Here is a 22478-nt window from a genome sequence, read left to right on the forward strand (position 1 = left end):
CATCTGTGAAGCAGCCACATGGGCTTCGGTCCATACTTTTGTAAGACATTACTCCCTAGATTCTATCCATGGGCAGGATCTGGCCTTTGGCAAGGCGGTCCTTTACTCTGCAATTTAATTGGGCATTCTAAATTTCTAAATTCTTTTCCCTCCTCCCTACATTGGTACTTCTTTGGGAGTCTGTCATAGATATGGAATACGTCGGAGGACCCAATCCCCTCGAAGAACAAGTTACTTTCTTAACTGGTAACGTTCTTTCAATGGGATGGTCCGATGACGTATTCCATATCGCTCCCTCCCTACCTGCCCCGCTACAGAATTTCTTATGCGATTGCAGCTTACGTTTGCGAGAGGCGCTCTGTGGTCATTCGGGCAGAAGATTGGTGCCACACGTTCTGGGAAAAAACTATAACTGAGGCTACTTTTAAGTAACAGGATGAAGGACATTTTAATTCTTGCTGACAATTTTAATTTGAAAATGGGATGAACAAGATGGGGCCTGGAACATTCCCAACCCTATTATATGATATGGCATTTATAACGCACCTTTCTGAGGCTTGTGGAATCTGCTTAGATCACATGCTGTGCATAGGCCGACATCTAGTGGAAGCTGCGGAGTATTAGTTTGTTTTTTTCGAAACTCGAAAATGGGCGTCGACACAGGGCGTGCCAGTAATACTATCCTTAGTGTGACGTCCACTGTACTCAAGATCCCTCACGCATCTAGGATCCTCAGATTGTTTTTTTCCGCCATACTGGTCGGAAGCATTTTGCGGAGTCCCCTGGCCTTAGCCATACTTTTGCTAAAATATTGATTAATTGACATCCTTCCCCATCCCAACGTCGAACTTCGACACTCGACGCCGGCTGGAGAAGAAATCGACTGTCGGCTGCTGCACAACGGATTTGGGCCTCGGAAGGCCTCTGGCCTCGGCCCTGCAAGTAGGGAGAGTGGGGGGGTTGGACATACTCCACACTCTTGGCATATAGGTACACCTTATACATTTCCTACACTTAACAGCCCGCTGCCTCAAGGTGCGTATGGAGGGTACCCCTTTTCAATTATGCCCCAAGTGCAATCGCAAATACCCTTGGGGCGACAGGCACGCCACGTGCAATCTCTGCTTGCCGAGGGACCACCCCGAAGCGAACTGCAGAGCGTGTAGTAGGTTTAAACCTAAGACACTTAAGGACCGTTCGACGAAGCGTTGGGCCCACCACGCCAGGCAGGCGGCCATGGCAGCGGAGGGCGCCTTCAGCGATGGCAGCGACGCCGTGCTTTCGGACGGCGAGGGCATTACGGCGTCGAAAGACAGCCGAGCGCAGGTCAACGACCTCGGAAGGTCGTCCGACAGGGCGGCTATGGGGAAGACCCCCAGTGACATAGGCGCTTCACACACCGCCCACACTAAACACACGAAGTCCGAGACTCGACGACGTCGAGTGCTCGGAAAGAGGCACAAACAGAACGGTCCGAATCGGTGTCCTCTGGGCGTTAGAGATCGAGATCGCCGCATGACTCCAGGCAATCATCCACTCTTGCCAAGAGTGCCTCGCTCCCTAGGCTAACGGAAGTTCGATCGTCTGAAGACGAAGACGACTTCCACCCCCAGGCCGCACTCCAGGAGTCGGAGCCCGCAGACAAGATCAGCACGGCCCCACGTTCGAAGGACAGGGACTCTACCCCCGATCCTCGACGCCAGGTGTCGAAAACCTCCAGAGCCGCAAAGGGACAGGGAAAACACTTTTCCACTCACGGGGAGGGGGGAAAACAGCAGAAGCAGCCTCTGCACTCTTCCACACCTGTAAAACACTCCACTCCTCCTAAACAGGCAGACAAGACCAGGTCTGCTGCTATTTCAAAGAGCAAATCTACTCAAGATAAATCTCCAAAACTTTCTGAGAGAGTCATTCCCAGTTCCCAAAAATGGTCCAGTGATGACATAGATAGGGTCATGTCAAGGATGTCTTCCTTGGCAGACTTTTACGATAAAAATCCAGACCATTTCCTTTCATATGATCCACCAGGGGCTACACCCTCAGGCTCTAATGATCCTATCACCCCCGAGTAAGAAGCCCCTGTTTGAGACACCGATGAGGACTACAGACCCCTTCGAGGTACAACCATACTCACTATATCAAGGAGAGATTTCCTTTGGTGAGGAGCAAGATTTTGGCATGGTAGAAGAGCAAACCGGGACGGGCTACTATGGGGACGATGAGGACCAAGAAGAGGAAGAGGAAGACCCTGAAGCCTACAGGGTAGATTCCCCGGTAGAAAAGGAAGCCCCGGTAACCGACTCCCCTGTCGATAACCAACCCCTCCTGAACGAGGTTCTCGCACGTGCAGCAGAACATTTCCATATTGACACCCACAGTGTCCAGGAGGAGAGGGACTTCGCCGAGGAGTTAGTAGGAGAAAGGAGGCCTGTTGCCCAGACCATCCCTATCCTCCAGTCTATTCAGCGAAGAATAGACCCGTCCCTGGTGAACCCGAACCTCACCGGAGCAGTCAATCCCAGAGTTGAAAAACTTTTCAGGGCAGCCCAGTCTGGCCCTCTCTATATAAGAGGACATCTGAAGCCAGACTCCCTAGTTGTCACTAACACTCGTAAGAGGGCTGGGACACCCTGGTCATCGTCTGAAGCTCCTCCAGACAAGGAGAGCAAAAAACTATATGGTTTCGGCAGGAAAGTAGCCTCAACGTCCGCCTATCAGGCAAGGATTGCAAACTCCACCACCCTGTTGGCCAGCTACAACTGCCATCCGTGGGAAGAAGTCGCGGCACTCATAGCCTCTGCACCGGAACCCTTAAAGGGCCAGTTAGCTCGGATTTCCGCAGAGGGTAGAGCCGTGTCTGGTTGCATTTTAAAAGCAACCTTTGACGCCGCGGTCAACGCAGGCAGGTTGATAGCAGAAGGTACTGTTATCAAGAGACATGCGTGGTTACGGCAGTCTGGTTTTAAGGCAGAAATCCAGGCATCATTGTTGGGCAAACCGGTGCGAGCCGATCTGTTGTTTGGTAAGATGGTCGAGGACGCACAGAAGAATGCCAAGGACGAATACGAGACACTCAAGTCCCTTGGCCAATTAACCAATAAACCCCCTAACCAGAGAGGGAATAGTAATTTTCATCGGCCACGCGGCCAAAATTCCCAGAGAGGATCTAACTATTCCCAGGGGCAGGGTACACAGTGGAACAACAGCCAACAGTTTACCTCGGGTTACGGCAGGGGTAATAGGAGAGGACGTGGTAAAGGCAGAGGCAGCCTCAGCAAAGGAGGCGGCACGCCTCCACCAAAGCAGTGACGCTCAGTTCAGGGTCCCTTCTCACGCAACCCCAGTAGGGGGACGCATTTCCAACTTCACCCAGGCTTGGGAAGGGATCACATCAGACAGATGGGTGCTGTCAACAGTATCCACAGGGTACTGTATAGAACTACTGCAGCATCCCCAGAACCATCCTTCACGACAAAGAGTACACTCTTTAGAACATCAGAAGATTCTCCTCGAGGAGATCGCCATTCTGCTAATAAAGGACGCGATAGAACTCGTCCCGGGACACCAGGTAAACAAGGGTATTTATTCAACTTACTTCCTTGTGCCAAAAAAAGATTTGACAATGCGCCCAGTATTGGACTTACAGCCTGCCAACAAGTATGTCAAGCCCCAAAAGGTTCGTATGACTACGCTACAAGAGGTAATCCCCCTCCTAAAAAAGGGGATTACATGGCAACCTTGGATATGAAAGATGCCTATTTTCATATTTCCATGTTCCCAGCGCACTGAAGGTACTTGCGCTTCAAGGTGGACAGTCGGCACTACCAATTCAAGGTACTGCCCTTCGGGATAGCTTCGGCACCAAGGGTATTCACCAAGGTACTGGCGGTGGCGGCTGCACTCCTACGCTGGGAGGCAATCCCGGTGTACCCTTATCTGGACGTCTGGCTCATAACGAGGGAAACCCCAGTAATTTGCAGGACAAACATTCAAAGGACTATCGACCTCCTCCACGAATTAGGCTTCTCAATCAACGAGAAAAAGTCAAGCCTGGTGCCAAGCACCTCCAAACAGTTCCTAGGAGCAATCCTAGATACTCAAGAGGGGTTGACCTTTCCTTCAGAGGAAAGAATTCGGAATATACTACTGCAAATTCCGCAATATCAGTCCGGTCACCAAATAACGGTACGCAAAGCAATGCGTTTACTGGGCATGATGGCGTCATGTATTTACCTGGTCCCCCACGCGCGCCTGCACATGCGTCCCATGCAGGAATGGTTGGCGAAACAGTGGTCTCAGGCAAGTGGTCAGTGGGACGATCTAGTGGTCGTATCGCCAACACTAGTACAAAGCCTTCACTGGTGGACAAGAGAGAATCTTGCACAGAGAAAACCCTTTTACGATCCCGAAGTACAGGCAGTAGTCACTACCGATGCATGTCTGACGTGGTGGGGAGCTCACCATCTCCACCACACAGCTCAGGGTCTCTGGTCTCCCTCAGTGGCCAAGAACCATATCAACCTGCTAGAGCTTCTGGCAGTATTCAGAGCGCTTCAAGCGTTCGAGCCCCACCTACTAAACCTGTCAGTGCAAATCCGGACGGACAGCACAGCAGCCATGTTCTACCTGAACAAGCAAGGAGGGACTCGTTCGCCAAATCTGTCCAAGCTTGCCCAGAAAATCTGGATATGGGCACTCAGACCGAACATCTTCCTGTCATCACAACATGTTCCAGGGGAGCTCAATTCCCTAGCGGATGCTCTGAGCAGAGACTCCCTCCCAGAGGAACACAAATGGGTTCTACACAGAGGTCGTAGAAAATATCTTCTCTCAGTGGGGTTTCCCCACTATAGACTTATTCGCCACAAGAGAAAACAGACAATGCCCAGGATTTGCACCCAGGTTCCCCCAACCAGACTCCCAGGGGAACCTCCTGTGGATGAACTGGTCAGGGATGTTTGCGTACGCTTTTCCACGAACCCCTCTCACCAGGAAGGTGGTGAACAAGATGAACAGAGAGTCGATGACGCTCGTCCTAGTTGCTCCCATGTGGGCAAGACAACCGTGGTTCCCACACCTACGCAGGATGGCGGTGTGCAAGCCCATCAAACTTCCAGCCTGGTACAACCTACTGTCCCAGCACCAAGGTCAAACAGTGCATCAGCAACCCAACTCAATGAACCTGGCAGCATGGCTCCTGAGGTCATAGAGTTTGGACATCTCAATTTACCACAGAGGAGTATGGACATCCTAAAGGAATCTAGGAAACCAAACACAAGGCACTGTTAATTTGACAAGTGGAAGAGATTTGTTTTCTGCTGCCAGAGTAGATAAATCAACCCAGTTGATTGCACTCCTTCCACTATTGTTACATACATGCTCCACCTGCTAGATGCAGGATTGGTTTTTAACTCACTGAAGGTACACCTGGCAGCCCTGTCGGCATACACCACTTCCCATAACAAGGTCTCGTGGTGGAAAGTACCAGTAGTTAAAGCCTTCATGGAAGGAGTAAAGAGACTTCACCCTCCTATTTCGAACCCACCACCAGGGTGGGACCTTAATGTGGTGCTATCTAAGCTCACGGGGCCCCCTTTCGAGCCCATGCATAAAAGCAGTCTCAAACACCTGACTTATAAAACGGCCTTCTTAGTAGCTATTACTTCTATAAGAAGGGTCAGTGAAATTCAGGCTCTGTCAGTGCAGGATCCCTTCTTTACTGTCCATAAAGACAAACTGGTTTTACGCACACACCCTAGGTTCTCACCTAAGTCTATATCTAAATTCCACGTAAACCAGTCCATCGAGCTTCCGGCTTTCTTCGAGGACCCTCAAAGCTCGGCTGAGGTGAAACTACACACCCTAGATGTGCGTAGGGTGGTCCTCTACTATGTAAATAAAACCAGACCGCTAAGGAAAACAGATCAACTGTTTGTCTGCGTAGCTACAGGCAGAGAGGGGGATCGCGTCTCTAAAGGTGCCATCTCGAAGTGGATTATTAACTGTATCCAGCTGTGTTACTCACTATCTGAAAGAACTGCCTTTCACGCCAAGAGCCCACTCTACTAGAGGCATTGGGGCCACTCTGGCTTTCATTGCAAATGTACCCCTTGACACCATTTGCAAAGCAGCTACTTGGAGCTCTATTCACACTTTTACTCAGCATTACTGCATTGACACACATTCCAAGGCAGATACACAAGTGGGACAAGCGGTTCTAAGACACTTATTTGCTCATGACCCTTCTCACATCCCACCTCCTTCTTAAGGTACTGCTCGCTAATCTATGCACAGCATGTGATCTAAGCAGATTCCACAAGCCTCAGAAGGGATACATTACTCACCGTAATCGTATTTCTGATGCTTATATCTGCTTAGATTCACATGCGACCCACCCTTCCTTCCCTCTGAGAGAAGGCGCATGGTTGCTTGTAGTCTTACCTTTCTATCTATCTGCTTGGATTATCTGTACTCGCGCTACTCCTCATGCTACCTCATGTCAGAAAAAATACAATCTGAGGATCGTAGACGCGTGAGGGATTTTGGGTACAGTGGACGTCACACTAGGGATAGTATTACTGGCACGCCCTGTGTCGACACCCATTTTCGAGTTTTGAAAAACAAACTAATACTCTGCAGCTTCCACTTTATGTATCGGCCTATGTACAGCATGTGAATCTAAGCAGATAGAAGCATCAGAAATACGATTACGGTGAGTAATGTATCCCATACACAAGTGGTCATAGAATCTTGCTGTGACAACGTAGGCATAGAATTGCGTTGCTCTTTATAAAAAATGGCACCTAAGATTGCTCCATAGCAGAATATCAACGACTATACCAGGAAAGTTCACATTTTCAAACTCTAGATATAATTCCTCCATTAATTACTATATTATGAGTGAGGACTGGCCTCGAGTGCAGGTCTTTGAAATGTTCACTCATATGTAACAGTCTTTCTTCTATTAGCCTAAAATAGACAGGTGGCCCACTGATGACATTAAGATACCCAATATGCGAATTTGTAGGTGGACAGCCTTAACCAATGAGGATATGAATCGCAAAAGTGTACTTAACATGGGAAATTAGTTAACAACTTGCTTGGATTATAGTGCTGAGTCCCAAGATATTTTCAAGGTTTTTACTTCTTTAAATGTCCAATTGTTAATGCACCTTCTTCATCAAGGCTTAAGATGAGAGTAACATTTTCTATTGCAAAATGGTTTAACGGCTTCAGACAAACTAAAAATGTATTAGTGAGTGCAATCCAATCTCAAAGGAAAAGCCGAGAGAGAGGAAATTGTCTCCAGCCGAAGTAGGTATAAATAAACATATATAATGTTATACCTTTCGTTTACATGTTTGCTTTAAAATGTAAGGTGGATGAGCGCATATGTATGACTTATGTCAATATCTGTTGCCTAGCTGTTCTGTTTGGTGGCCACCCTGGTCCTAGTTACCTTGCGCTTTGGTCAGTTGTTGGGGAGGTGCATTGCATCTACCTTTTTGGTTTTCCCTCCAGTAAAAGACAATGTCTAGACCACATTACAAATCTTTATTTTTTCATGCTTAACAATCATTACTTCATTTCTGATGCATGCTCAATTGGCTTGGTTTCAGTGCACTGCTCAATTGGCCAAGACCTAAATCAAGATTCACCTGCGACTCACCCTACTGGTTCATTCAAAGAAATTGAAATTCAAGTCAGTCCATGTAAGTCGGGATGAGGCTAGTGTATCTTTGGCTTGGTACGGCCTTGGTTGTGATTGTGATGTAAGGCGCCTCTGGTGTACTGTAAAGAACCCAGAGGCATACCAAAGTGGGAATCCTATGTCCAGGTGTACTCCACATCCACTTGCTGCAGGCCTTAAGAGAGCATGGAGGGTCAAGTACAAATGTACACATACAATGCTGATTAATAAGAACATTTGAGGCGGTAAGACCATGTTGCGCTTGACCCTGATTTCCTATTTGTCAATTACACCACAAAATTACTATTGCGTCAACCTGTGATTTGATGGGAAGTGGTCTTTGTTTCACACTCTGAACATTGGTTCTTCGAGTGGTGGGGTTTTTGGAGCCATAGTGTGGATACCACTACCAGAGTGCATATAGTTTTGATTGGGCAGAGCTAAAATACACCTTTGAATCAATGTACATTTTTTTAGTGACAGTGCCATCTTGACTTAATCGATTTTGGATTCTGCTGATGACCTCAAGGCCGCAATATCCTCCAGAACGTGGCTGTTCCCTTTCTGTTGCAATAGATGTTGCACCTCCTGACTCGACCCCAGTGATGGTGAGGGCTCCACCTTTTGATTGTCGATTGGCGAAGTACTCATTTTGGTATGTTTAGTCCTTCCCATAGACTTAGGGTCTGGCATGAGTCGCAATCGAGTGGTGGCAACCACCACCAGCAGTAATCAAATACCCCCCTTTCAGGCAAAATGGCAAGCTCCACTCTCCTAGTAAAGATTTCAAACCCTGATTTGTATTCAGGCCCTATCAGCGGTCTCAGGCAGCACACAGACCATTCAAAGCCTGAGTGAAAGCCTAAGAGAATCAAGCCCACATGTTACAAGCAGTCAGCATAACTTTTGTCTTCTTGCTTGCTTTGGCTCTCCGGTGTTGTCTGGATCTGGCCTTGAGACCTCTGGGTCTCCCAACAAGCTGCTTGCCATCTGCCCGGCCAAATTGCTTCTTATCAGGCTCTCACTGATCCCGGCTCTAGACTGCATACGCAGCCGCCTGTTTGGAAATCTGCTGGTTGCTCTCTGACATCGCCTGAGCCCAGGGACGTCATTTAGGGGTCGACAGGGGTCGCACTTGTGACCCCTGAGGTCTCCCTTGCTACCCCTAAAAAAAATAGAAATAAAATAATTAAATAAACATTTTAAAACCTTTAATTTTTTTACAAATTGAAGCTCCTAGGCTGGGGCCAATGGCTATTTGAGCTATTTGTCTTTCTGGAATTCCACACAATAATTGCTAAACTCATCAAAGCTTTATTTCAGGCACACGTCAGGGGGTGAGTCGCTGATTTAGTCTGTTCCTAAACACCTCATATTCACAATGCAGACAAACGTCCCAAAAGCATTTAGAGTAGAATAAGCATCCATTTCGGACTATGCATTTTGCCTTTCGCAAGTTGTAGTTAAAGCCTGTTTTTTCTGCTGATACATATGGTGATCCATTCTTGTATAAAATGTATATCACGTTACAGTAATATAGTAACCATAATTTTCATAGTGTACTTAGAAACAATGCAATGTGGTGCCACTACCTGTTTTGTCAAGGGGTAAACAGTTGTGTTCCATCGCTTCCTGTGATGTCACTTCGGGGTGAGGTCAAATTACATCACTTCTTGTGATGTCATCAGAGGTCAAGGGTCATGTGATGTCACTTCCGCTACCCCTGGCATTTTAGTGATAGGACATCCCTGCCTGAGCCTCACAGTTCCACCGTCAGAAATCCGTACCGCCCTGCAGCATCTAAGCCAGGAAGGGCCCCTCCGCGTAACGCCTCTCCTGCAGCCTCCAGTTCTAGAGCGTCATTTTGGAAAGGGCTTCAGAAGCAAACGGCACCTTTACAACACAACAATCCTCTGGTCTTCCGTCCCAATAATCAAGCCTCAGGTCACTCAATGAAAGTCGCGTTGGCACAGCGCTTCTCCAGTCCCCAAGGGTTCACCAGCATGGTAAACATTATCAGTTTCTTAGAATTACTCTGGGAGCTCGTTCAGACTGCGTCCTCATGCCATGGCAGTCTGCCACGACCCCCACAATGAATATTTGTTTGTTCTTAATGTCTTAGAAATTACTGTACATTAGCCCAAAAATGAATGAATTTCATGGTCTGTGTGCAAACCTTATGATGTACTGTGAGTGGAAGATTATTTTGGCTTCTTGGTGTCTTAGATTTTCTGAAAACCGGCATCAAAGTTATTGGTCCTGACCAAGGCTCAATCTTCTTTTGTCAGTTTAAGAAATACGTTTCAAGTAGTTTCCTGTAAAATGTCTAGTGCCCATAGGGTGGGGCTAGTTTTGTGTGCTCAGCACTTTGGTGTGTGTCACGGGTGTTGTTTATAATCAGAGCCTGTATTCTGGAGACCCCTTCTTAGTACCCTACCAATCTTACCACCCCAAACTGGCACTGCTCGATTCTCCTCTTCCTTCCACATTGGCAATGGTTCATGTGAGTCTAGCTATGCACATGTTAGTTGGACATATTACTCATTGAATAAAGACTACTTATGTATTCCGCAGAGCCAGTAGAAGGGGTACAATGAGAAAAAGGAGGACTGGCTTCAGACCGCACCAGTTAGATGGTGGTGAAATGAGCCATACACTGGAGGAAAGGAATGGGGACTTGTGTGTAGCATTCTGGCTGGTAGGCTTTGGAGAGAAGGCTGGAGGATTGCTGACAACATTCTTTCACGTACTTACATAACTGACCTAAAATCATTTATTCTAATAAATCAGGTGTTAAGTAATGATCAAGAATACAGTCTGTATATGGATGTAGAGGTAGCTTCATATTGCATTTTAGGGGGAAAGCTATACTTTGAGGAGTCCCAATAAAAATCTGCCACATCTGGTTTGCTTCACTACTGTTTAGCATCTTTGGCGGCTAGAGGTTAATTCATCAGCAACAGTCTCTGCTCATGCATTGGCTAAGGCTATGCTAGCTATTTTTGCCAGTGTGGGTATTGCAAAAGACTTTGTCTGACAGGGACCAGCTTCATGTCCAAGTACATACCGGCCTTGTGGAAGATTTATGGAATCTCCTGTTCGTTCTCAATGGCTTAACATCCTTAAACCAGTGGATGGGTGGAAAGGTTCAATTTAACCTTGAGAAACATCATGGGTGCTTTGGAAGAGGCACAAATGCGGAAGTGAGATCTCTTCTTACCATGTCTTCTCTTTGTTTACAGGGAACGTTCTTCAGGAGGGTGTAGGATTTAGCCCTTAGCTCCTCCCTTTTTAGCCATCCAATCAGACGCTGTGATCGAGGAAGGTTGGGAAGCTTCTCCCACCTCTTCATCCTTGTGTGGTGGATGATGTGCTTGGAAGGAGGATAGCAATGAAGGTAGTGCAAGGCAAACCAAAACTTGAAGGCTGGTCAGGAACTGGTTAAACACTGGCATGACCAGAAACCCTGGACAGCAGGTGCTGGTCAGTTACGGTTCTGTGAGGCCTAGATCCTCACAAAACAGGTGGACTAGACTTTACAAGATGGTTGAAAATCTTGGTATGGTCAATTATCAGTGCACTTGGGTAATCCCAAGGTGACCGCCAGGGTCTTTCATACCAACAGACTGAAGGCTTTCATCCATCGAGGGTCAAAATAGGAGTCCTAATACTGGCCGCAAGAAAAGAGAGTGAGCCTCTTTGTGATCTCTTCTCGGGTAGCCCTTAAATGGCTCAGTGGAAGGGGTAACTCTCTCTCCACAACTGAAACTGCAGAAGCAGAGTTAGTGCAAATCTGTTTAATCGGTTTGTCTCTGTTTTCATTTACATAAGGGTTGACTCCACGGAGCCAACATGATACTGACACTGCTGATGGTATACCTCTAAAATGCAGATTCTGTGTGAACAAGATGTTTGATTTAGGAGTAATTGACTATTTCAACACTCAACAGTCCATTGTCTAGTATAGGTGTACTATTCCCAAAGCAGGGTCCAAGGAACTGAGATTCTGTGTGGACTATATGTTCTTGAATGCAGACTCCAAGATTGATACCCACTGTTTACCAAGAACAGATGAACTGGTGGACAAGCTGGGATCAGCCAAGCACCTCCATACATTTGATCTTGCCTCAGGCTATTGGCAAATATCCCGTACTAACCATGCTAAGAAGATGGCATTTTCCACCCCAGAAGGCCTCTGCCAGTTTAGTATTTTCCCTTTTGGATGAAAAAATGCAATGCACCTGCAAGAGTTTGGGCTGGAATGTTTTCTGATTGGCATACCCTTGTCATTGCAGTATACAGCTCCACTTGGGAAGGACATCTTTTCTATTTTAGCCAGACGTTGCAAACCCATCTGACCATCTAGTTCAGCAAATGAGATTAGCCAGAGCTCAATGGTCTACCTCGGGCCTGTGGTTGTAGAGGGTAAGATGCAACCTCTCCCCATTAAGGTACAAGCTGTACAGAACTGGGAGGCCCCTAGTACTCGTACTCGTGCAAGAGCCTTTTTTAGGCCTCACAAGGTACTATAGGACCTTTAGTTGGCTGCTAGCATACCTGCTCCCGTTCTGCAATTGCTTCCTCCAAGTTGCCTAAGAAGGTGAAATGGGCTTTAGCATTTCAGAAAGCTTTTCAAGAACTGAAATATGCCCTCTGCTAGGCTCCCATTTTGAGATCCTCTGATTACCAGAGGCTATTCTTTCTACAAACAAGTGCTCCTCTTGCAGGGATTGGTGCAGCCTTGAGTCAACTGGATAACAAGGGTGGGAATATCTTATGTTTCATTCTCAAGCACCTGAAAGACAGGGAGTTGAGGTAGGCTACAGTGGAAAAGATATGTTTTTCCATTGTGTGCTTGCCCAAGTAGTTTAGGCCGTACTTGTTGGGATCTTATTTTAAGGCTTAGGCTGACCACACACCCTTCAATTGGCTGATTAACATGAAGGGGCGACAACCCCATGTTGCTCAGGTTGAACCTTCGCCTGCAGGGCTTTCCCTTTGCCATTGAGCATAGGCCAGGATGCCAACATAGTAATTCTGATGGGCTGTCTATGAATTACAACCGACCGGAGCAGGAGACCCGTAAGGGGTGGATTAGATCCCTCTGTCCTTTAGTCTGGGTGGGCTGAGTGTTGGAGAGATTTGCTTTCTGGAAAGCTTTCCCTTTCTTCTTGGACCACCCCCCTACAACTACTGGGATTGTTCTCATCGACTTTGAATGCGAGTGAGACTTTTTCTTTATCTCACTCACCTCATGCATTTAATTTGTTTTGGGGGACCCTGGGTTACCTTTTTTGGGTTAGCTGTGTGGGAAAATGTCTTATTATGGCATATGTATTTTTCTATACCCCACCCCCATATGTGGTGAGCTGACAGGGGCCCATACGGCTCTATTTCTCTGTCCATTTGGCTGTACTTGGTAGCACATGTCTACCAGTGCAGGAGTTATCATCTTTTTATGATGCGTGTCTTTCCCATTGTGGCAAACGCTTCTTACATGAAGTGCTGTGGGGACACTTTGTGTCCTTTTCTTTGTACTAGGTAACATGTCTGTTACTTTTCCAGCCATCCACTGAACAGGCTGGTGGCATTAGTTTCATTTGTTACCCTTTTTTCGGTTGAAACATTGCGTGCTGACTTTTTGGCTGCAAGAATGCACTTGGCAGGACCATATACTCAAAATTGTCTCTCCTTGTGTATTACGTCCTTTTCAAGGTGGCCTACCATTGTTGGCCATCCCACTACCTTCAAAAGAGGGGGAGGGTCTTCTCTCTTTATGCACCTGGTGGGGTCTTGCAGAAAGCCTGCAGAGGTTCTCCTATTTGCATGAGCTGGTAGGAAGTGGGGAGGAGGCCTGTCTGCACCCAATGCACTTTTCTCTAGGGGCATGGCTGTTGCTGGGCAGATTCTAGGAGGCTGGCTGTCCACTGTTGAACAGCCGCCTCCAAGTTTGAATGTTGCAAGCTCCCTTATTGGAGGGCTGGTGCAACCTAGCCCAAAGTCTAGATAAAAGGAGGGGCCCTGGCTTTACGAATTCCATCAACCACTGAAGCTATCCAAAGGCGACAACAGATGGGTTACACACTACTGCAGGAGCTAACATTGGTTCAACCAACTCTCCCGTGTCACAAACCTAGACCTTCTGTTCGATATGGGAGATGCAATGGGCCTCCTTCTCAGCAGCTCTTTCTACCTTTTTGATTTCGGGCACCTGATATTCCTTATATTACTTGAACATACCCCCCCTCCCAACTGTGTTTGAATTGGGGGCATAGTCCTTCTTACCTTAATGCTATCCGGGGCCCAGGGCAGTGGTGTCCAGGTCAATACTTCTGGAGGTCATCCTTTTGAACTCTAGTAGCTGCTTCCCAGAACGTTGCAACCAGAGCTTAATCCCTTAAGGTACCTTTCTGCAACAACATATTGCTGTACATTTACTACGTTCTTTACTTTGGTTTCCCTAGCTACTCACCTGGCACTCACTAGCCATCTTAAGTTGGGTATATTGTGTTAGAGTGCCTTATATGTAAAAGGCCCAAGTTCTAATCGATTTAACTGTCTCTGTACTTCAGTGTATGCATTTCATTGTTTAATAAGTGCTTGTCATACTAAAGTTGTGTGTAACCCATAGTGCGTAACTAAACTTAGGAGGCAAATATATATTTATTTTACCTACCTTTTGAAGATTTAATGTGTGCCTAGTGTAGTACCATAAGAAATTAGTCTACTTAGCTGTATGGGCTGTTTTATTTGCGATTTGCGCAAAGGGTGAATTGTACTACACAACAGTGCCCCCAGAGGTAGGAACTTGGAAAATTCCTTCTAACAAATGCTTTTTTTTCATGATTGAAAACCTCTTGACCTAAAAGATGGTGAACATACCAAAAGAAGAGACTTTTCGTTAGTCCATTCCTAATACTTGTCGGTTTAAGAGAAAATCTGTTCTGTTGGTCCAAGCAAACCCCTCTAAAACTTAGGAATAAACCTGCTTTGGGTGAAACGCATGCATTCTGGTGGATGTGCATCATTATTCGGCCTACCACGCAATATATAAGAAAGCAGTGTGTTGCATTGTATGTACTAAATACTTTGACCTCTGGTGGAGACATGCCCGCACATACTCACATTTTTACACACAAGCTCACTTTACAAGGATATTTATACTGAAACACATAATACACGTAAAAATGAAGGACTTTAATAATTTCATAGAAAGAGATGACATGCTTCCATGATGGGCCCATATGGTGAGCACAAACCACAGAAGATAGAGCAAGCCAATTTGGGCCTGCTCCTTTGCCCCCATTATTCCCATTGCTGGTAATTTTATTGACTTCCAGATCTTTCATAATTCTTTCCATTAGAAAAACTGAATGAAAGGCAAAACTGAAATGCACATCTAGATGTTAGTTGCGTAGCGGCAAACTGAAATGTGTACATATTTATGTATTGTATCAGCATATTACTATACCAAGAACAGCATGAACATTTATTTTCAATAAAAATTACGAACATTCTCAAGTTTAAGAATGGATCCATCAGGGGTTTTAGAGGACACAAAGAAAATGGTTTTTGAATTATGGTTTTGCTTACTTTCTAGGTGGAAGTGGTCAAGGAGGTGGCTTCGGCACTGCAGTGGCAGCATCGACAGGCCCTACTGTTTCAGCCCCAAGTCAAGCAAGTTCAACCACAGACAAGTATGCAGCTCTAGCAGAATTAGACAGTGTGCCGAGCTCTCCAGCAACCTCTAGTAATTCATTTTCTTCCGCCAGTAATGTTGGCAGGTACTCCTCTTGTTGGAAGTTAGTGATGTTCTTAGCAGTTCTTAACAGTCATCCCTTCCTGGAAGAGAACAAAGCAAAACTATTTGAAAAGTGAAAAAACAAACTTTCTCACCATAGGCGTTACTGTTGTCTTTGTCAGTAAGTCATTATTTGAATTGCTATGGTTTAGGTTAATTTTCAAGCATAACCACTACGAGATCACTCAATAGTTTTGGATCCTATTATTGCAGATCTTTTGGAGCTAAAAGTATACATCAAGTATTGATTGTAGAATTGTGGATTTCACCTTGTTTTTAGTGTTGGCTTTTAAACTTTGTTTTAAGTTATTAAAATTGCAAGCTGGGGATAGAACCACCTGCAAATAATGTGTGTTCCCCTGCATGCAATTAACATTGTTTGCAAAATGAACGTAATGTTTTAAAATAGTTTTAAGAGATTTTTGTTACTCTTCCTTTGTTCGTGTGTAATTTTACTGCAAAATTACCACAAAAAATTGCAAAAACTGTTTCCATCGATGGAAAAAATTATCATGGGAGATGTGTATGTTTTTTGGGACTGGGGCACCCACTTCTGTCAGGTTATTTAAAAAAAATACTGCACGGATTTACATCACTCCAAAAAAGGCAAATCTGCAACGCTTTGTGCCCAACTTGATTATTTGGTGCTAATTCGGCCAGTGATTTTTGTGCTAAGAGCGTTCAACGAAAGCATCTTTTTTCTGTGGGAAAACAAATGAGAATAGGATGAAGTGCATTTTTGTTTTTCTTAATACATTTTCCACCTTTGAACAAATTATCGCCAACATTTCCAAATTGGAGGGGCCCAGGACCAACCTTTTTTGGGAAACTTTCACCCAAATCCCTCCAGCGAGTCAAATGTTGTTAGCACTAGAATTTTGGGGAAAGTCTTTGTAAACCAATTTCACCTTAACTATAGGGCAGCGACTGTTGCCCTATAATATATTTTTATTCATAACACACTAAACATGCCACTACCAATATATACACATTCACCTTGGTGCGCTCTGCCAATAGCACTAACTCTTCGCATTTAAATATAATAAGAATTACTTTTCAATGTACTGTTACTGTAGTTAAGCAAGTGAATATAGAAATAGAACTAGGTAAGTAATCAAGACTTTGAGAACGAATACACTGAGATGAAACAAGTTGGCAAACCATATACAAAACCTTGGCACTAAGGTTCTAAATTTAAAAACTCCTTCCCTAGCTAGAAAAGAAAAAGAAGGGCCCCAGTGCCCGTAGTCACAGGTTGCAATAATATTCTTATCAGTAGGCTCGTTAGGTGAATTGAACCAAATGTTGGCTTGAGCCAACAAGTAGTTGTAAGTGTTTCAAAGATTGGTAGAAACAAGAGGAAGTCTTTATAATACTCTCTCCAAATCCCACCACTTTAGGAGAGATCCAGGGAGGAGACTATGCCAGAATAAACCACCATTCAAGGCTAGGCAAGGGAGAGATGGGTCTAGGATATTACGACCATCAAACCCTGTGAGGACAGGAGGGGGAAAAAATTATTGGTCACTCACTCCCTCCTCCGCCTTGCCATACTCTAGGACCATCGTAGGAGTTCCTGAAATCTCAGGGTCTCCTTGATTCATGCCTTTGTTCTATCGGTGTTCACCACGACTGCATCCTCACTATGTAATAAGGACAGCAAAATGTGCCAGTCCTTTTCCAACAAGACGCTGAGAGACCGTCGTCTCATCGCCTTGTCATGTGGCTCGAGGACATGTGGGCCCTCTGACTCTGCTTCGTTACTGAGTCATGCCTTGTTACGGCAGGGCAGGACGGCCCAGCAAACCACCTCTGGTAAGAGCTCTAGGTCGCACAAGGTCCAGGCCTCAAGTGAAAGGAGACAAATCCCTGGTGGCAAACCCAGATCCTCGCACAAGGATCCCTCTTCACCAAAGGTCAGTGTCCAAGGGGTGTCAACAAGGAAAGAGAGCCAATACCTTTTCCATCGCCCTAAGGAAGCAACATCATCTAAGTCCACGTTGAAATCTGGTGGCCACTCTTCACCTTCAGCGCCGAAAACTGTCCGGTCGCCGAGATTGGAGGCAAGTACGTCATCGTCTGAGCAAGCCTTTCTCCAGGTTGTCTACCCTAAGACCGCCGCACCATCCGCCGGATTCCCATCGAAGCTGCCATCGTCCATGACTAGAACAACATCGGCCACAAAACCGGCGACTGCCGCGTCTACTACATCATCAAAGACTTCGTCGACAGCATCTACGGCACCGTCGACGACTTAGTCGAAGAAGAAAAGTGCACCTTCCCATCAGGTGGTTGCCACTGCCATTGTGACTAATGTCGCTGACACCCATACCAGCACAGTGTCTACCCTAACAGCTTGTCCACAGGCTTCATACCATAACCTTGGGGTGGCCGTGGTACCCAGAGGTGCCATTGTATCTGATTCGTGTACTTCCCTATAGAGGAGCCAGAGGTGGAGGTCATCATGCCACCACCTTTGTCGCCACTACACATTGCCTCCCAGGAGGCAGTCAAGTTCACGTCGGGGTGAGGCAAGTCTGATCAGATTACCACCTTTACCTCCTCTGCATTCATCTCGGGCAGAGGGCAGTTTGCCTGTAATGCAGCCGACTCCAGTACTGCATCCTCAAAGAAATATGGCACTGGACATTTTATCTACCTTCACCACGCTGGTGGCAACCTTATAACAACGGCTGCCAGCACCGGATCCGTTGCCTCATAGGTGTCCTCATGCAGATACCCCAGGGCCTTTCATAGAGGTGGATGACATTGTTAGGACTGATTTTCTATACTCTTACCTGGTGGACAGGTATATAGAAGGCCAACCTATATTGTGACGGGAACAACTCTGGGAAGCTGTAGCCAAACCAGTTTAGGTAGCAGTGACTGGCGGTTTAGGCTAAGTTCTTCAGAAGGGGTGAGCCTGTATAAAGGGTCCACAATGACATCACATAATCGGAATCACAGATTATACTTGGGCAGGATGTATAAAAATAGTTATATAATTATGGCCAAAACACACTATAGAAAAATAACTACAAGCAGGTAGACGTATCACACTAAACTATCAAACTAAATACATGTATGCGTTCACTTTGTTATAGGTCATAATACAAATCAGAAACTCCTGCAAAGTAAAGGTTAGATGAGTATTATGCACTAAAAGGTCCACAGAGATGATCCCTATCTAAAATGGTCCAGCTCCAAGTTGCCTGAGGCCTTATGCCCAATAGTTCAGGATACAGTATCACAGAATTTAGGATGCAGGAAAAAAATGCAGGTAGGTTTGCTGGGGTCCATTGAAGGGTCCTTAGGGTTAGGGTTCAAGTTGGACTAATGCCCAAAAGTAGCCCCAACAGTCGGATGTCTTCCACAAGCAAGTTCTGACAATTCCAAAAGTGTTAGAAATAAGCTTTATTATTAGCCGATAGATTTATAATGAGAGTATAAGGGTAGGTTAGAAACTCTCTAACTTACCTCCGCTTCCCCCACCAACTCCAGTACTTCCCCAGATTTGGCAGAACAAAGGAAGAGTGTCTGATGTTGATTTTCCAGCAGAAAGCCGCAGTCCTTGATTCCCAGGGATTGCAGGTTCAAGCTGATCTCTGGTTGGTATCTTTTACTGTTACAAGGACTCTCGGTCGAACAGTGCAGAGAAATTCGATGCAGCACCCCTCAGGACTGGATTCGGGTCAGGTAAGCAATTTTTCGACAGTGGTCACTGCGCACGGCGACGCAAGAGGAGTCAGCAGCCGTGGTCAGACTTTCCCCTCCTATCTTCAGTCACCTTCATGCTAGCATGCCGTAATTTCGCAGGTTGTTGTCTTGCATGGCCAGCTGAGGATCCCCCAAGTATCAGGTTGAACCTCGGTACGGTAATGCCGGCAGCATGGTAGCCCAAAAATGAAGCTGGTCAGCCACAGGACAGTTCCAGGGCACTTCCAAAAGCTTCCGTTGGCAGGGTGCCAAGCAGACATTGGTAATGGATGGTCCCTCCACTCCAAGGGTCGTAGCTCCTTCGCAGGACTACTGAAGATCAAGAGCAAGACAAGGCTCCTCCAGGACAGCAGCAGAAGTTGGTTGCCAGGCCTCCTTAAGTCAGGTCTCGTGTTTCTTCACGGGTCTCACAGCTGAATAGGATACTTGGCTCCTTCAGGGTCTCTGAAGAATGGGTGCAGGGGTCCTCTTCTTATCATAAAAGCCAGGAAAGAACTGAACCTCCCACTAGCCAATAGCAGGACTAGCCCACACAAACACCCCAGCAGTGGTCCAATCAGGACCGCTGACGGGAACATTCATGCATACCACTCAGACACATGGAAACCAGTTTGTGGATTGGGGTCAGACAGACCCAGCCCCACATCCTGCCAGCTAACACACACAGACCTCCAGTAGCCCACCGAAAGCTTCTGCTTTCCCGGGCACTGAAAGTCCTTATAAGGATTTTCCTGGGCTAACAGGCAAGGAAGAACAATATGGCAAAAGAACAGGCAAAAATCTTGTGGCACAGCCATGTTTGACCAGTAGCCACAGTTGGTACCAAAACACAGTAAACCTAAAATGAAAATCCCCAAAAAGTGGGGAAAAGTCACTGTTGCCACTAGCCTATCCTTTTAGCACACCTAGAGTAACCAAAAAGCCTCTGAGTGTTAGTCTAGGGCTGGCTTGTCCAACCTTTTTGAATGTGGGACCAAAGCATTAACTTTTTGTCACTCGGTGGGCCAGCAAGCCAAAACTCAACAACCTCACCCAAAGCAGTACATTAAAAAGCGATGGTGTGCGACCTTTGACGCAATAGCATCACAGGCAGTGATAGCCATGCAGTCCCAAAGATAGCTTTTGGTGTCGGGAACAGTGATCAAAGGTTAGTTTGTTGTGATTTCTTCCAGTGTGTATGTGTTGATATTTTTCTGAAATTGTGGGTGCGAACATCCGTAGCGAGAGAGCTATAAGGATCTAGGGAGGGTTTTGGGGAGGGGGTCGTCCCCCCGATCCCCGCCACACCCCGGTAAGATTTATTTTCCAAATATGGGGCTAAAATGGTGCATTTTACAGCAGGAAAAGTGACCAAAAAGCCATAAGTTTACAATCGGTTATAAAGGGGAACATGTACATTCCGTGTCACCAACAGCAGACAACAACATTATAGAACACAACACATTTTAATGATCACTGTGTCCACAGTGTAAGACAGCACTGTCCCTGATGTAACGCATTGGCATTCTGGTTGTGCCCAAAATATGCCTCTGTAACATGTCTATACTGGCTGTTCCCAATTTAGGCCAGCATTATCCTGTACCAAGCATTGTTGATGCTGCCTGAGCGAGCATGTGCAGTGTGCTCAATACATATTCCAGCTCATCTCTGTAATACACATTCATTACTTCTGTGGTAATGGTGATGCCACTGCTGCCATGACCCGGTTAATGCATTTATTTCTGGGGGGTCGAGTAACTGTATCCGACCAACATTGCTGAAATAAATAAATAAATGAATTAATCGATTGTGCCTCCCCACAGGGACTGGGGCTGAACGGAATTGCTAAAGCCTGCCCTTCGAAGCACATTGCACCTGTAGTGCTGGTGAAAGGGCGAAAAGGTCTGAGGGTAAAACCTGGCATAGGCAACTGTGGATCCTCTACATTTCCCAACTCTAGAAGATGTGGCCAGCACCCGGTAATGCAAGACTCCACGCGGCTGGCCTACCGCCACATGCCCTGTAAAAGGTACGGCCAGCCTCTGCTTACCCGACAACGTTTAGGGCCAGGGTCCCCATGCCCAGCCTCCACGGGGCCAGGAAAGGGCATGGGTAAGGTTGCAGCAAACTGTGTTTGCAGTGTTCCCTCTTGGGATCTTTACCTGCGGTCAGGCTTCCAGTCCACCAAACCACAACAGGCCATGTCCTTCCTCTAATCATGTAACACAGAGTGGCAAACCAGGCATAGTGTGTGGTTCACGATGGCTCCTCGCAGCCGACACGTGGGAGTCGGGCACAAGACACAGGCCCGACAAACATTGCCTAAATAAATAAAACGGGCAGTGGCTGAGGCCTGTAACTGCCTCTAGTGCCCCCTTGCGGGGGTCACCAGAGGCAGTAACAGTCTTCCCCCACGTCCCGCTCCTCTGCCACAATCCGATTAATTTATCTATTTCTGCAATGTTTGTCAGGTACCTGTATCGGACCAACATTGCAGAAAGAAAGAAATTAACCGGGGCAACAGACCCGACAACCATTGCCCAAATAAACAAACCGGGCCGTGGCTGAGGCCTGTAGACCAGGGTTATTTATTTATTTCTGCAATGTTGGCCGGTGTTAGGCAGAATTGAATGCAGTACCCTCTGGGACCACCACACACAATTAGGACTTCAGGTGTAAGCCAAACCAACCTTTGGTATAAGTCTGTACCACACAGTTTTTGGTAGCGAGCTGAGCAGCCAGGCTCATCTCGAACGTGAATGTGAGCAGTACAAGTCATTACACAGAGGACTTTCAATCACAGTGGTTACAAGTGGACACTTATACTCAAGGTTTCTTGTTAAACACTTATTAATTTATTAGACAATCATTTAGAAAACATTTCACTAGAAGGAGGCAACTTAATATTATATACCAATACACTTCAATACTCTAAGATTTTGAGACAGTTTGAGCTCCCCTGAAATAGGAGCCAAATGGTAGTTCAGTTACTTAGAAGTGAGCAAAAAGGCATAAGGTAAATAGAATAGATCACATATACTTGTTAAACAGTGCCAATAGTTTCAGTTCACCAGAAGAGTTAAATTAAAGTCAATAGGCCTAGGCCAAAGTCAATGGGCTAGTGTTCTGGATAAGAAAGCGCAGTTCTGGTATCAAACGGTAAAGTCTTTGCAAAAGTTCTCCGAAGTAGTTTAGGGGAAGAAGAATCATTTGTTGGGTCACAAGCTGATTAGGCCTGCAAGTTGGGCAAGTTTCACAAACTTTCACCACGAGAGTGGCATTCTCTCAATC

At 46.2% G+C, this 22478-nt stretch overlaps 1 protein-coding gene across 12 annotated transcripts in view; it reads left to right on the plus strand.

Annotated features, from left to right (window-relative positions):
- Window positions 1-22478, plus strand: part of AGFG1 (ArfGAP with FG repeats 1) — a 1171945-nt gene that overhangs the window by 639509 nt on the left and 509958 nt on the right. For 5 of the 12 annotated variants that reach the window (XM_069618215.1, XM_069618211.1, XM_069618212.1 and 2 more), the window contains 2 exons: window positions 7620-7712; window positions 15291-15474. In XM_069618215.1, the coding sequence (XP_069474316.1) occupies window positions 7620-7712; window positions 15291-15474 (277 nt within the window). The remainder of the gene's footprint in view (window positions 1-7619; window positions 7713-15290; window positions 15475-22478) is intronic. The other 7 variants (XM_069618220.1, XM_069618222.1, XM_069618218.1 and 4 more) reach the window with 3 other exon arrangements.

This window comes from Ambystoma mexicanum, chromosome 10, assembly GCF_040938575.1.
Source record: "Ambystoma mexicanum isolate Mex_15411 chromosome 10, UKY_AmexF1_1, whole genome shotgun sequence".
Classification (NCBI taxonomy): Eukaryota; Metazoa; Chordata; class Amphibia; order Caudata; family Ambystomatidae; genus Ambystoma; species Ambystoma mexicanum.